Source organism: Furipterus horrens, unplaced genomic scaffold (assembly GCF_987537825.1).
Source record: "Furipterus horrens unplaced genomic scaffold, mFurHor1.1.pri manual_scaffold_5, whole genome shotgun sequence".
Classification (NCBI taxonomy): Eukaryota; Metazoa; Chordata; class Mammalia; order Chiroptera; family Furipteridae; genus Furipterus; species Furipterus horrens.
In genome coordinates, this window is record NW_028327175.1 from 141,897,195 (window position 1) to 141,913,505 (window position 16,311).

A 16,311-nucleotide genomic window follows, 5' to 3' on the forward strand; every position below is an offset into this window, starting at 1 on the left:
TAATTGAGGGGAAGTACTGAGATACTTTCTTTCAGAGTGCCACAATTATTATAATATAGTCTCATCAGTTCTAATGTGATAAGCTTTTATATCCACAAATGAGTCTCCTTTTATTAATGAAAGATGAAACTAAATAGATTAATCCTCTCATTTCAGACATATTATTTGTAAAGTATACTTACTTATATCCTCTTCAAACAAGTGTGATAAAGATGAATTAAATTGGTCTTGGGAAAATAATTTTATCATTTTTAAAAATTTTCTCAGTAATGCTATCATGCAGGAGAACCAAACATGGTAAAAATATTTTTCATATTACTATATGCTATGCTTCACCCTGATTCTCACTCCAATTGCTGAATGTGTGTGTAACATACCAGGAAGACATGGCAGACAGCAGAATTTGCCCTCACGCTGTTGGCCTCCCGGGCACCCATCCTTCCTTTCAGTAACATTCTTACTTGATTTCAACAGCTCAGAGATGCTTTCAGTCACTTGGGCATTATCACCTTTTGATGGCAGTCCAGCAAAAAAGGTAAGTATCTGCAAAAGAAAAGCATGAAGAGAATTTTATTGACTTCTGAACTAAGTAACTTGGTAAGCAAGGATAAACTGTCCAAAAGGGCTCTGTCTGTGGCAGTACACAGGCAAAATCAGTATGCGGCCCCATCCTCCTGCCTGCTCACCTCCAGAAAAGGAGCAGATCCACTGAATGACAGTCCAGATCTCGGGTTCTCCAAACTATTTTAGAATTACCATCATGAAGGGTAGGAGCCAGGGCTCTGAGCTCAAAAGTAAACACTGACTCCCACTTACTAGCTTGGTGACTGTGAGTAGTCACTTAAATTCTCTGAGTCTTTTTTTTTTTTTAATTTATAAAGTGGAAATAATCTCTTCTTCATGGGTTTGTTAATTGAGTGGAATAATGCACTTAAAAGTCTTAGCACAGCTTCTGGCTCATAATATATAGGTGCCCAGTAAGCACTATTATTATTAATTATTATTGTTATTATTATCATAAAGTTCCAATGGGAGACATTAGACATTCCAAAGTAGAAAAAAAACATGAAATTTCAAAATGAATGCTGTTTGAATCCCAGATCTGCCACTAACACTATGGCTGTAGGCAAGTTACCTAACTTCACTGGAGAAGTATCTGATGTCCTCAGCAGAAACATCATTAGCAGCTTGCTATGAAGATAAGTAAACAACAATGTCTCTAGAACCACACAGGTAATTAACATTTTAACTCTGGACACCATAGTGGCATCATATAGCCAACCATAACCATAGCTGCTGCAATCTCATAGAATCTTGAAATGTCAAAGCAGAAAGGGACCCTAAACACCTGTTCGGCTTCTAGATAGATTTTTTAAATGGATCTCCTTGAGTTTATAATTACCTACAGGATTTTAAATATTATCTGCCAATCATAAAATTTGCTTCTATGTCTCCTGAATCATTCATGAAAATGTTAAGGGCACCAATACTTACAGTCATTTACCCATTCTCTCATGACATTACCTGGCCTTTTACAAAATTCATTGACATGTATCACTTCATGGTAGTTATAATAAACTACTGTGCATGAGAATTATAACTTTTATTTTATAGTTGAGGAAGCTGAGCACAGAACAAACTGATTTGTCTAATAATCCAGGATTAGGAGTGGTTAAGGGAGGATTTGGTGCTTCTGGCCCAAATCCAAGTTCTATTTCAGATTCACAAATTCGTTTCCTAATTCCTTTTCTTAGATGTAGGCATGCAAACAACTCAATTGTTTTTAGACAATGGTTGGCAAGAAGCCTAAGTGTTAGGTATACAATGAACCTTCAAAGCAAATGCATGTTGGATGTGGGTGCTGAGGGGGGTGTCGGACTGGCAGAAGTCAGTCCCAAGCCCTCTAGTCTGGGGAAACTGTAGCAGGACCACCAAGGCTAGGGTTCTGGTGGGCAAGAAGGCAGAACTTCGCAGCCCTGATCTGCAGGTTGGGAGGAAGCACTTTCCCTCTGACCAATCTGGGTGCTGAATGTCTGAGAACAGTCACGGTGCTCCCGGTGAGTGCAGTCTCTTGCATGGGTGGGGACCCAAAATGTACAAACATTTAGAGACCGGAAATCCTCCTGCACTAGAATCTTTGCATTTTCTCCTCTTGAAACACTTAGAAACAGGGCCACATGAGAGTTTGTCCCTTGTTTCAGATGACAAGAAACTGAGAGAACAAATGGATATTCATTAATTATCTGCATCAGTGATGAATCACTTTTCATAGCAAACCAGATTACTAAACAGAAAAAATGAAGCAGGAATGGCCAGACCCAGAAATTGATGGTACCTCCTAGGCACATCACCCAGATCTCCTCACATTCCCAGTAGTTGCACACACTCGAGATCTAACATGGCGGTTACAAATACAGAAATGTCTCAGAGACTGAATTGAACAAACTACTTGAAGAAATTGAGACTCCCATTTAGAATTATTCTATTCCAAAAAACCAGTGACGCAATTGGCCCTGAGACATGAGCTAGAATTTGAAAAGAAAGTAAAAAAGAAAAAAAAATCACTCTTTTTCTGTATTTCATGAAGTTCAAAGCAAACCGGAAAATAATTTTTTAAAGTAGCAGAGGGTGTGGGGTGGGTAATGAAAAATGGCCGCCCTTCAGATGGCAGGAGTGAGTAGACAGAAGCCTGGAAAAGTGAAATCTTTAAGAATTGAGCAAACTGCAGACTGTACAGAAGTTGAAACTGACTGCAAGCTCTACAGTAATCACAGTGAAGAGTGTTTTGTTTGTAACCAAAGCCCAAAAGGGGATTGATTCAGTACAACCATTGTGCTCAGATACTGCAGAAAAATGCTGTGTTGATCAGGGAATACTCTGTATAATGGGCGTCCAGAGGGTTCAGTGCTGGAACGTCAGGGATTAAGAAAGCAGAAAGAAGGGGGAAACGGGAACATTTCAAGAAAAAAACTGTTTCAGCTTTTCTTTCTAGTTGGTGAGGCTACGAGTGAGTTGTGTTTTGTGTTTTGTGGGATTATTTTTTTGTTTTGATATATATATATATATTTTTTTGCTTAACTCATCTTTTTATTTTTATTTTTTTCCTATGCTGGACATGTGTTAGTTATATAATAAAGAAACATCAAAGGGGACACTTTTAGAGGTAGCAGGATTGTGTTAAGCCTAAAGATCTTTATTGATTTATCACTTGTGCTATTCTTTTTCAATAAGGTTAGAAAGTCTGGATAATAACAGTGGTGAATTTATAATAGCAGCCTAGAATTCGGAAAGTGGAAAATATGCTAAATCTTTGAATTATTAGCATTTAATCCATCATATAAATGTTCTGTCTTCTACTTTCAAGAGCAGCTGTATAATTTTACTAAATACAACATCATAACCATTCACTTTTAATTGGGTATGCTTCTTTAAACTAGTGTTACCAGGGTTATTTTATTTCCCTTTGGTCAACTGAGACCAAGTATATAACCACTCATAATGGCAGAGTTGTTCGATAATGAAGAAAATTTTGTTTTATTTTTGAAGTAAAATTGGACAAAAAGAGGTCTCACATTAAAGGAACTTAATTTTATAATTTATGAAATGGAAAGCCTGATTAAATACTCTCTCTTTGATTAAATCTCAGCTTATTTCCTTAAGCAATACTACCAGAGAGGTACACCTTATTAAGTGGTAGATTCTCATGGTGAGGATGAAGCATGAGTTGCTGGGCTGTCATAGAGACAATAAACACAAAAACTAACCCAAAGTCTCTCATAATTAGCATCTCATTGTGCTATTGCTGAATTATGAATAAATAGATATGCTTCTCAGAATAACATCTATTTGTACACATCTTGAGAAGGCATGGGCTGACCTTCCTGTGTGACTGATAAACTGACTTAAAAAAAAAAATCTAATGGTGAAGTACAGTAGTCCATGCTTACCCAAAGGGGGATTTGTTCCAAGTCCCCCAGTGGATGCCTGAAATTGTAGGTAGCACCAAATCCTATATATACTGATTTTTCCTAAATAAAGTTTAGTTTATAAAGTAGCCATAGTAAGAGATTAACAACAATAACTAATAACAAAGTAGAACAATTACAGCAATATATGGTAATAAAAGCTATATAAATGTGGTCTTTCTCTTTCTCAAAATATCTCATTGTTTTGTACTCATCTTTCCTCTTGTGATGTGGGATGACACATTACCTATGTAATGAGGAGAATGATGTAGGCATTGTGACCTAGCATAAGGCTACTCCTGTGCTTTTAGGCCATTGTTAAGTAAAATAAGAGTTATCTGACTACAGCACTGAGAAACCAAGACAGTCTGATAACCAAGACCTTTACCTAGTGACTAACAGGCAGGCAGTATATATGACATGGATACACTAGACAAAGGGATGAGTCACATCCCAGACTGGATGAAGTAAAATGGGACAAGATTTCATCATGTCACTCAGAACAGTGTTTAATTTAAAAGTTATATATTGTTTATTTCTGGAATCTTCCATTTACCCATTTCAGACCATGGTTCAATGTGGTAACTGAGGAAAGCAGGGTTACTATATTCATGTTTGGTCACCCATACAGACTACTCTTGGGGATGGGGGGACATCATTGGTATCTCATTATATGTATTCACAATTTTAGAGCAGAAAGCATTTTTAGAGATGACCCAGCCCCAGTCCCTCATTTGAGAGAGGAAGCTATGACCCAGACTGGTGCAGTGAGGGGCCTACGGCATGCTGCCAGCTCAAGAGGTTCGGGGCTATTAAGAGCTGAGTTGTGCTTCCCCTCCCTCAAAGTTCTTAGGTTGAAGTCCCAATTCCCAGGTCCCCAGAATATTACCATATTTAGAGATAAGGTCTTAAAAGAGGTAATTAAGTTAAAAATGAGGTTTGTAGGGTATGTCCTAATTTATATGAGTAGTGCCCTTATAAGAAAGAGGAGGAAATTTGGTCACAGACACAAAGGGAAGATAATGTAAAGATAAGAAGAGCAGAGAGGCTTGGAACAGGTCCTGTCCTCATGGCCCTTGGAAGGATTCAACCTTGCCAACAGTTTGGTCGCAGACTTCTGGCCTCCAGAACTGTGAGAAACTGCATTACTGTAGTTTGAGCCACCCCCTCTGTGGTACTTTGTTGTGGCAGCCCTAGGAAATTAATACAGGGACCGAATTACAGCCTCTTGATTCACTCAGATTCTGGATTTGGAGGATGTCATGGTATATATGCACTTGGGATTCCTCATAGCAAACACAAGCATTTCTCATCTTGCACTATCACTGATCTAAATAAACAAAAGATTTCAAATGGGTGTTTAGAACTGGAATCATCAGGGGCTGATAGGAACCTGAACTGCTTTTTACCAGCCTTCCAGGCCCCATGAGGTGGGCTGAAATCTCATTGTCCTCTGCTGCCGAGAACACAAATGGAAAAATACACGGAGCTCAGCTGATTAATTCTGCTCACTTGCTTTTTAGACTTTTAGTTTATTATCAACACTAGAGGAAAAATAAATCCTAAAAATACCATAACTAGTTCACCTTTCCAATTATATAATGCTTCTCTAATATAATTGTATATAAAATGACATTTTATAGTAGGTACTTCTTGAAAATAAATAAAAAATTTTTTCTACATGAGAGAGATAAGTGATGATTCCATTTGTTCTCCTTTTTTTTTCTTATTCAAAAATTTATAAATAAAGATACAAAGTAATCTTATCCCAGGATTGTCTTCTTTCTTCCTTAAGATCAGTTTCTGTGAAGACCAGGGGAAAGAAAATTGAAGCAGGGGAGTATGTGACTGGTTGAACCCCTGATGGATCAAGTAATAAATAAAGTAAAATGAGGAGCCTTGAAAGTTCCATTTGGGATTAGATTTTGAGCTTAGTGCTAGCATTTGAAAAACAGTTCTCAAAAGCCTGACAATATGAAAATCAAGTAGTGACGTTTTTTTAAAAAAGTGCATAGGTCCCCCCACAGAGCCAAAGAATCAGGATCCCTGAGAATGAGGCTCTCCTTGTGATTACCTTAAACAAGTACCCCAGTTATTTTGATGCTCACTGCAGTTGGAGAAAAACTGGGCTTGGTTCAAGGAAATGAAATCAAAGGTTAGCAGGTTACCTTTACATGTGAGGAGATAAGAGCTTTATAGACTAACAACATCTGTGTTCCGCATTTGGAAATCAGAGTTTGACTTTTCATGGAGAAATAAGGACCCTTCCAAAAATAACTCTGAGGGGAAAAAAAATACAACCCACAACCATCAAGGCATCTTTGGTGGAAGAAAAGGATAATGCAAGGGCTACAACATCCTAAACTAGAGCCCTAGAGTCCTCATGCCCAGAGGAGCCACAGTGGCAATGCAGGAGTGAAGCATTCCATGAAATAGAGAAGAATGAGCAGGAGGGGCTTGTCTAAAAGGAGAAGCCCACCTGGATGAAAGGGGCAGCCATTTGGTCCAGAGGTGTGAGGGCCATGTGGCTCATGGCCTAGATCTTCATTTTTCAAGAGAAACAAAAATCCTACAACAGTTAAGTGGTAGCAACTAATGTAAAAATATGTATACATATACATACACATATTGTATGTGTTGATACCATGCAGTCTAAACAATACAAATCTGGAGCAGCGTAGACCCAATTTTTGAAATCAAGCCTAAATCCATACAGACACTCATGTTATAAAACAGCCTACAAGGATCTAGAAACCTTTTTGTGAGGTTGGCTAAAAACCAAAGCTCAGTCTTCAGCAAGGGGCAAGAGCCTTGACCCACTGGGGCAAGAGCCTTGACCCACTTGCTCTGAGTTCATCTTTCTCTTTCTATTTCTCTCCCCTCTCCTCTCTCTCTCCAAGATCTTTGCCCCCAGAAATCAATATTGATGTCTCTCACACTTTATATTTTTATGGCCTCCCAGAACACAGAGATGCATAAATCTATAACACTGTAAGTCTTAACTAGAGGACAGCCTGTTGTTAACGAATCCAATGCCAAGTTTATTGTAATTATGCAAGTTTATCCCAGCTCACAGTTTTCAAAACCTGCAGTAGGCTTGCTCTCCTACTGGGCCGAGTACAGCTATCTGCTGATTGAATTTGCAGTAAGATTTGCAAATTTATGAGATTTCCTTGCTCAAAATGCATAACTTCATACTAAGTTCACTATCATCCCCATTTAGTAGAACATGTGCCAGTTGTCCAATATTGCTATGACTGCTGTTTCTGAATGTTGTAAGTGGGAGTAGCATGGTTGCCCCAAAGTTCATTCCAAATCAAGAAGGGAGCTATGATCAAAGGGGACATCTGGTTCACTTCCTACGAGGACGATGGAGTCACTAACCTTACTACGATCAACTTCTTTCTAATTTGGACCTTACTACTACTCATGCTCTCACTTCAAAGAAAATAAGGTATGCAAGCAGATTGAGTTATTTGTTCCTGTCTGAGACTGAATTAAAGATACTTCACTGATGTTTGGAGACCAACCACATAAAAAGTTAAAGCCACTTTATTTTTCTTTTTAAAGCAAGGATCTTCCAGAAAATGAAAAGAATTTATTAGGTAGTTAAATGCTGTTCTTTCACTTTTGTGAATGGATGCACAAGCCTAGCAAAAAGAATACAATACATATACACTGTCTGTGTCAATATCATGTGGGTGAAACAAAATGCAGACTGGGGCAGTGTAGGCCCAATTTTTGAAATCAGGCCTCAACCTATACAGACACTCATGTAATAAAGCAGACTACCAGGATCAGGAAACCTTTTGTAAGGTGCTTATAATAGTTCTAAAATCATCTTAGGTATATATATATATATACATATATATATATATATATATACCCTCCCAGTATATTTAAGAAATGTTTCTTTTATAATAAATTAGAAGTAATAAAACAATGTGATAAGAATTATAGTAATCTAAATTCATTTAATAAATTCCCCCTCTGTTAGGTATCCAATAAAAATTATGTAGAAATAGAAAAAGATTTATATATATACAAAGTAACAAAAGGAAGACTGAATAAATATGCAATTTTGTATATGTGTACACAAGGCAGGAGGTTATAAGTAAAACAAAAAACACTGTATTAGGTGGTGAAATAATGAGCTTTTTTCTCAAGAATTACTTTTTGGCCCTGACTGGTGTGGCTCAGTAGGTTGGGTGTTGTCCTGCAAACCAAGAGGTCACCAATTTGATTCCCAGTCAGGTTACATGCCTGGGTTGCAGGCCAGGTCCACAGTAGGAAGTACATGAGAGGCAACCAATCAATGTTTCTCTCACACATCAATGTTTCTTTCTCCCTTCCTTCCCTTCTCTCTAAAAATAAATAAATACAATCTTTAAAAAAAGGGATAAAAAGAACTACCTTTGTTTCATATCTATGATTAATGTCTATATTTACCTATTTAAAAAACAGAATCACTGTTCTAATTTCGTTTAACTTGCTTTTTATTTTATGAATCATGTTTTAAAGTATGCCTTTTTATTATTTTTTATCATAGGTAAATAATGTTTGGTACCTTTTAGAAAACATGTGTTCATTAAGGGACTTTTGAGACCCAAGATAATTTGCCAAAAACGTATTAAATTCACTAGGGGTTTTCAAGTAGGGAATTTCCTTATTCAGGTTTGAAACCATTTCTTAGAAAACAGTTATTCTCTTCAACTGGCAGTTTTACTATAAGATGGTGGAGAAGGAGAAGAAGAAAAACAGAGGAAGATAGTTAAGAGAATAAAATTGCAATAAATACATACTTATCAATAACCATTTTAAATGTAAATGGCTTAAATATTCCAACCACAAGACAACCCTAACAGGTGGCTCAGTTGGTTGAAATGTCATTCCATACACCAAAAAGGATGTCGGTTCTATCTCCAGTTAGGGCACACACCTAGGTGTAGGTTTAATCCTCAGTCAGGGCCTGTACAGGAGGTAACTGATCAATGTTTCTTTGTCATCTCTTCTTTCTCTCTCTCTCCCCACCCCCCCCCATCTCCCTCTCTCTCTAAACTCAATAAATATATCCTTGGTTGAGGATTACAAAAAGACATAGGATAACTGAATAGATAAGAAAACAAGACCCATATATATATGTTGTTACAAGAGACCCACCTCAGAACAAAAGACACAGACTAAAAGTAAAGGGATGAAAAAAGATATTTCAAGTAAATGGAAAGAAAAAAAAACCTGGGATAGCAATACTTATATCTGACAAAATAGACTTTAAAACAAAGGTTATAGTAGGAGACAAAGAAGGACATTACATAATGATAAAGGGAGCAATCCAACAAGAGGACATAACCCTTCTGAACATTTATGTACCCTACACAGGAATGCCTAAATGTATAAAGCATATCTTGATGGGCCTAACAGGAAAGATCAACAGTAATACAGTCATAATAGTAGGGGACTCTAACACCCATTGACATCAGTGAATAGATCTTCCTGATAGAAAATCAAATTAGCATAATATACATTCTTTTCAGGTGTACATGAAGCACATCTTGGATAGACCACATGTTAGGACACAAAACAAGTCTCAATAAATTTAATTAGACTGAATTTATATCAAGCATTTTCTTTGACCATAATTATATGAAACTAGAAATCAATCAAAAGAAAAAAATGAGAAACACACAAAGACATGGAGGCTGAGTAATATGTTACTAAACAACAAATGGGTTAACAATGAGAGCAAAGAAGAAATCCAAAGATACCTTGAAACAAGTGAAAATGAGAACACAATAACCCAAAATCTATGGGACGCAGCAAAAGCAGTCTTAACAGGGAAATTCATAGAATTGCAGGCCTACCTCAAGAAACAACAAAAATATCAAACAACCTAACTTCACACTTGAAGGAACTTGAAAAAGAACAATGATGTCCAAAGTGAACAGAAGAAAGGACATAATAAAGATCGAAGCAGAGATAAATGAAATAGAGTATAAAAAAAAATACTAAAGATCAATGAAACAAAGAGTTGGTTCTTTGAAAACTAAACAAGATTGACAAACCTTTAACCAGACTAATCAAGAAAAAAGAGAAGTAACAACTGCCACCAAAGAAATACAAAAAATTGTGAGAAAATATTACAAACAACTATATGCCAACAAATTAGACAATCTGAACAAAATGGTTAAATTCCTAGAAACATATGATCTTCCAAAACTACATTAGGAAGAATCAGAAAATATGAATAGATTGATTACAACTAATTAAATTAAAGCAGTAATCAAACAACTCCCCCAAAAACAAATGTCCTGGAACAGATGACTTTACAGATGAATTTTACCAAACATTTAAAGAACTGACACCTATCCTTATCAAACTATTCGAAAAAATTCAAGAGGACGGAAAACTTCCAAGCTCATTTTACAAGGTCAGTATTATCCAGAGTCAGATAGAGACTCTACAAAGAAAGGAAATTACAGGCCAATATCCTGGATGAAAATAGATGCTAAAATCCTCAATAAAATATTAGCAAACCAGATCCAGCAATACATTCAAAGGATCATACACCATGATCAAATGGGATTTATTTCAGGGATGCAAGGTTGGTACAATATCTGCAAATCAATAAATGTGATTCGTCCCATAAACAAAATGAAGGATTAAAAAAAAAATCACATGATCATATCAATAGATGAAGAAAAAACATTTGATAAAATCCAGCATCCATTTATGATAAAAAATTTCAGCAAAATGGGAATAGAGGGAACGTACTTTAATGTAATAAAGGCTATATATGAATACCTACACCCAACTTCATACTTGATGGACAAAAACTACAAGCATTCCCCTTAAGACTGAGAAAAATACAAGGATGTCTGCTATCACCAAACTTACTCAATACGCACTGGGAGTCCTAGCCACAGCAATCAGGAAATAAAAGGCATCCAAATTGGAAAGGAAGAAGTAAAATTGTCATTATTTTCAGATGACATGATACTATTCTCTTCATATGTAGAGAACCCTAAAGACTCCACAAAAAAACTACTAGAACTGATAAATACAAAACAAATATCCAGAAATCAGTTGCATTTTTATACAGTAATAATGAACTCCCAGAAAGGGAAACTAAAAAAACAATCCTATTTACAATTGCATCAAAATAAAATAAAATAAAATACCTAGGAATAAATTTAACCAAGGTTGTAAAAGATCTGTACTTGAAAAATTACAAGACAGTGAAGAAATGGAAGAAGATCCAAATAATGGAAATACATCCTATGTTTATGAATAGGAAGAATTAACATCATTAAAATGTTCATACTACCCAAAGCAATCTTATAGATTCAATGAAATTCCTATAAAGATGCCAATAGCATATTTCACAGAACTAGAACAGATATTTCAAAAATTTATATGGAACCACAGAAGACCATGAATAGCAACAACAATATTAAGAACTACAAAGTTGAAGAAATCACACTACCTGATATTAAACTATACTACAAGGCCATGTTAATCAAAATAGCATGGTGCTGGCATTAAAACAGACACATAAATCAATAGAACAGAATAGAAAGCTGAGAAATAAACCTATGCCTTTATGGTCAATTAACATTTGACAAAGGAGGCAAGAATATACAATGGGGTAAAGACAGTCTATTCAACAAATGATGTTGAAAAAATTGGACAGATACATGCAAAAAAGGGAAATTAGACCAACTTCTTACAACATACACAAGAAATAATTCAAAATGGATTGAAGACTTAAATTTAAGACTCAAAATCATAAAAAATTCTAGAAACAAAATAGGGAGTAAAGTCACAGTCATTTCTCATAGTAATATTTTTTTCTGATAGTCTCCTCAGGGAAGGGGAAAAAAAGAAAAAAGAAACAAATGAGACTACATCAAACTAAAAGTTTTTGTACAGCTAAGGACAGTCAATAAAATAAAAAGACAACCCACTGAATGGGAGAACATATTCACCAATGATATACGTGATAAGGGGTTAATATCCAAAATTTATAAAGAACATATACAACTCAACACCAAAAAATACACATATAATCCAATTTAAAGATAGGCAAAGGATCTGAACAGATACTTCTCCAAAGAGGACATACAGAGGGCCAATAGATATATGAAAGGATGCTCAGTCACTAATCATCAAGAGATGTGAATTAAAACCACAATGAGATATCATCTCACACCTGTCAGAATGGCCATCATCAATAAATTAGCAAACAACAACCACTGGTGAGGATGTGGAGAAAAGGGAGCCCTCATGCACTGTTGGAGGGAATGCAGATTAGTGTGAAAAGCAGCATGGAGATACCTCAAAAAATTAAAAATGTGAATAACAGCATTATTAACAATAGCCAAGATATAGAAACAGCCCAGTTGCCCATCAGTAGATGAGTAGACAAAAAAGCCGTGGTGCATTTACACAATGGAATACTACTTGGCCATAAAAATGGCCATTTTATTTTTTGCAACAGCATAGGTGGACCCGGAGAAATAAGCCAGTTAAAGAAAGACAAGTACCAAATTATTTCACTTACATGTTGAACCTAAAGACTGAGATCACATTTATTAACACTCCTAACAAGTGCCTGGAACTTCTGTGGGACCCAATAAAATAAGAATCCATTGGTTTTAGAGGCTTCGGGACTCAAATGACCCTCCTGAGGCCAAGTCTCTTCCATTAGCCACATGAAGCAGGCATTTCTGTGACAAGAACTCTCTCCAGAAGAGGTGGGTGCTGCCCAGGCTTCTAGGCCAAGTACAGACGCCAGGGCATGAGCACTGTGGGGAGGCCGAGTGCACAAACAACAGGAGTGCAAGTTAAGAAAGATTCCAAGAAGAAATGAGCAGAAAGAAATTTTTAAAAGTAGAGACAACCACTTACAGTCTTAAGGAGAGGGATTCCCGGAAGGGAAACAAAAACAGTTTCTTTTTCAATGTCGTGATAAGAGAGTAAACAAGGCTTCCGAGGCGCAAAGCATCGCCACGATAACTCCTACAAGAAAGAAACGGTGCGGTCCGAAGCCTCAGGTGTAACCGCTCCAGCTGATTTATTCCCTGAACTTGACAACTGCGGGAAAAGGCGCTCTGTCAGTTCCCGCGAGCGCGAGTTCTGCCACGTCCTGAGGCGAACACACCCACCCGCCCAGGCGGATCTTTGGCTAGACTTTGTAAGCACTTGTCCAGAAGATCCCCTCATCTATCCAGTCCCGCTGGACCTCCAGGGACCTCCAAACCTTTCAGTCCCTGCCATCCCCAGCCCCCGCCTCTCGGCGCGGCTCCCAGCGGTCCCTCTGTGAAGCGCGCGGAGTTTCTCCGTCTGCCTGGCATCAAGTCCCAAGAAAATCGAGTTTCATGGTTTCTTGAGACCTGCCCCGGAGGGAAAGTCCTAGCAGCGCCGGGGGTCTAGTCTGTCTAACGCCGGCAGCTGCGGCCCGGACCGTCCGAATCCCAAAGCGCGCATCCCGGGGCCACCACCAGGGGCACGGCTGCCTCTAGCCCTACAGCTCCCGCCCCGGGATGGGGAACACTCACCAGGGGCAGGAGAACGTCGATCCAGAGCATGGCTTCTTAAACCGGCAGCCGCTCAGGTTAGCAACTCCAAGAGAATATCAGCCCCGCCCGGCCCCTCCCGGAGCTAGCGCCGGCCTGGGAGTGTGCCAGGGCCCGCCCCGGGCACTCAAGCTAGTACTATAAGCTCCTGGCCCCAGTCTCTACAGAGGTGTCGCTGAGCACCTGTATGTTGGCTCCTCTGAGACAGCCAAGGGGACCTAACAAAATGCGCCCTTCCCCCACACCCCCGGGGGCTAGGAGGAGCGCAGGGGAGGAGGCTTTTGCTGGGGAACTCCCAGGTCGGGGAGGACGCCTTTGATTCTTCTACTCGACCTGCGGTGGGGGCGAGGGGGAGGGGTGCGGAGAACGTGGAGTGAAGAAAGAGTCAGGGTTTATTGCACAAATGGGCATTCCCCGTTCGGGGCGTTTCCCCAGTCTCCTGGCTTGTTGCGTTCAGATGACCTCCCTAAAGGGGCTTGCTGTCCTATCCCAACTCTATTTCTAACTGGGAAGGTTGGGCAGGACTTGAGCGCCCAAGAGAGGAGGAAGGAGCCTTAGGTAACTTCTGGGGGCCATGAGAGGAAGACCTGGCCTTCGCTCAGCTGTGACATGAGAGGCTCACAGGAGACCTGACTAGTGTATGAAGTGACAATTTTCAACCGAAAAGATTCAGATGTTGTGCTATAGGGATTCTGAAAAGGGAGCTTAGCTCTTATTTCTCAAGTGGAGAACAAAGCTTACCACTCATGACAAAGCACACAGCTCCAGCTGTATTTAAACGTTCACAGTGTCCCCTCCTTTGTTACTCATTATTTCCTGGTGGATTTTCTTTCTTCTTTTTTTTAAAGCAATTCTTTGGTGCTCTGGTTAACAGTGCTGAAAGTCACTATTGTTTTGGAAATGTAAATCTATCGGTTTAGGTAGTTTTGCAAGAATTTTACCAAAGGGGAAGTTTGGATGACGACTTGTGTTTTGCCCTGCACTTCCCGCCCAGTGTAAATGTTGATTTGTTGTCTCTGCCTCATCTTCCAGTGGATGTTAATGAGTGCTGCAAGAAAGACCTTGCTGTGCCAGTCCTATTCCTATAGTTCCCAGCATATAATAAACTCAAAAAGAACTAAATGGGGGAAGGGCTGATGGTATATTATCTCTACAACTTTACTGTAAACCTGAAGCTATTCTAAAATAAAAAGTTCATTGAAATTAAAAAAAAAATCTATAAGAAGAATGAAAAAAGGAGGGAAGAAAGAGAGGAGGGCAGAGAGAGAGAGAGAGAGAGAGAGAGAGAGAGAGAGAGAGAGAGAGAAGACAATTGACAAAATCAATATATTTTTAAAAATATATATTTTATTGATTATGCTGTTACAGTTGTCCCAATTTTTTCCCTTCGTCCCCCTCTACCCAGTACTCACCTTCTCTCCAGGAAACTCCCACGCTGCCACAGTTCATGTCCATGGGTTGTGCATGTAAGTTATTTGGCTTCGCTCTTTCCTATACTATTCTTAATATCCCCCTGTCTATTTTGTACCAACCAATTCTGCTTCTTAATCCCCGCACCATTTCATCCTTTTTCCCCCTTTCCACTCCCAGCTGACAACCCTCCAAATCATCCCCATACTTATGACTCCATTCCTTTTCTGGTTGTTTGCTTAGTTTGTTTTTGTTTCCATTTTTTAGATTCAGTTGTTAATAGTTGTGTTTGCTGTCATTTTAATGTTCATAGTTGTGATCTTCTTTTTCTTAAATAAGTCTCTTTAACATTTCATATAATAATGGCTTGGTGATGATGAACTCCTTTAGCTTTACCTTGTCTGGGAAGCACTTTAACTGCCCTTCCATTCTAAATGATTGCTTTGCTGGATAGAGTAATCTTGGTTGTAGGTCTTTGCTTTTCATCACTTTGAATACTTCTTGCCAGTCTCTTCCTGCCTGCAAAGTTTCTTTTGAGAAATCAGCTGACAGTCTCATGGGAATTCCTGTGTAGGTAACTCACTTCTCTTGCTGCATTTAAGATTCTCTCTTTATCTTTAACATTTTAATTATAATGTCTTGGTGTGGTCCTCTTTGAGTCCAACTTGTTTGGGACTCTCTGGACTTCCTGCACTTGTAGGCCAATTTCCTTCACCAGATTAGGGAAGTTTTCTTTGCTATTTTTTGAAATAAGTTTTTTAATTTCTTGCTCTCCCTTTTCTTTTTCTGGCACCCCTATGATCCAATTGTTGGTACATTTAAAGTTGTCCCAGAGATTCTTAATCCTCTCCTCAGTTTTTTAAATTCTTATTTCTTCTTTCTATTCTAGGTGAATGTTTATTTCTTCTTTTTGCTTCAAATTGTTGACTTGAATCCTGGCTACCTTCCCATCACTATTTTTTCCTGTATATTTTTCTTTATTTCACTTTGTGCAACCTTCATTTATTTCTTTATTTTCTTTTTGCCAAACTCTATGAGTTCTCTGCGCATCCTTATCACCAATGTTTTGAACTGTGCATCTGATAGGTTGGCTATCTCCATTCTTTTTAGGTTTTTTTCCTGGGGTTTTGTTCAGTTCTTTCATGTGAGCCATATTTCTTTGCCTCCTCAATTTGGCAGACTCCCTGTGTTTGTTTCTGTGTGTTAGGTAGAGCTGCTTTGACTCCATGTCTTGGTAGTATGGCCTAATGTAGTAGGTGTCCTGTAGGGTCCAGTGGCACAGCCTCCCTTGTCACTCAAGCTGAGTACTTGAGGTGTGCCCTTTGTGTGGGCTGAATACACCGTCCTATTGTAGTTGAACC

At 38.4% G+C, this 16,311-nt stretch overlaps 1 protein-coding gene across 3 annotated transcripts in view; it reads right to left on the reverse strand.

Moving 5' to 3' along the window:
- Positions 1-13,860, reverse strand: part of FAS (Fas cell surface death receptor) — a 33,976-nt gene extending 20,116 nt beyond the window's left edge. Inside the window, exons 1-3 of one of the 3 annotated variants that reach the window (XM_090277999.1) lie at positions 13,523-13,860; positions 12,873-12,983; positions 462-543 (exon numbers count right to left, since the gene is read on the reverse strand). In XM_090277999.1, coding sequence (XP_090134125.1) covers positions 462-543; positions 12,873-12,983; positions 13,523-13,552 — 223 coding nt within the window. In that variant the 5' untranslated portion in view covers positions 13,553-13,860. Of the gene's footprint in view, positions 1-377; positions 544-12,872; positions 12,984-13,522 lie in introns of all 3 variants that reach the window. The other 2 variants (XM_090277998.1, XM_090278000.1) reach the window with 2 other exon arrangements.
- Positions 13,861-16,311: the final 2,451 nt, after the last annotated feature.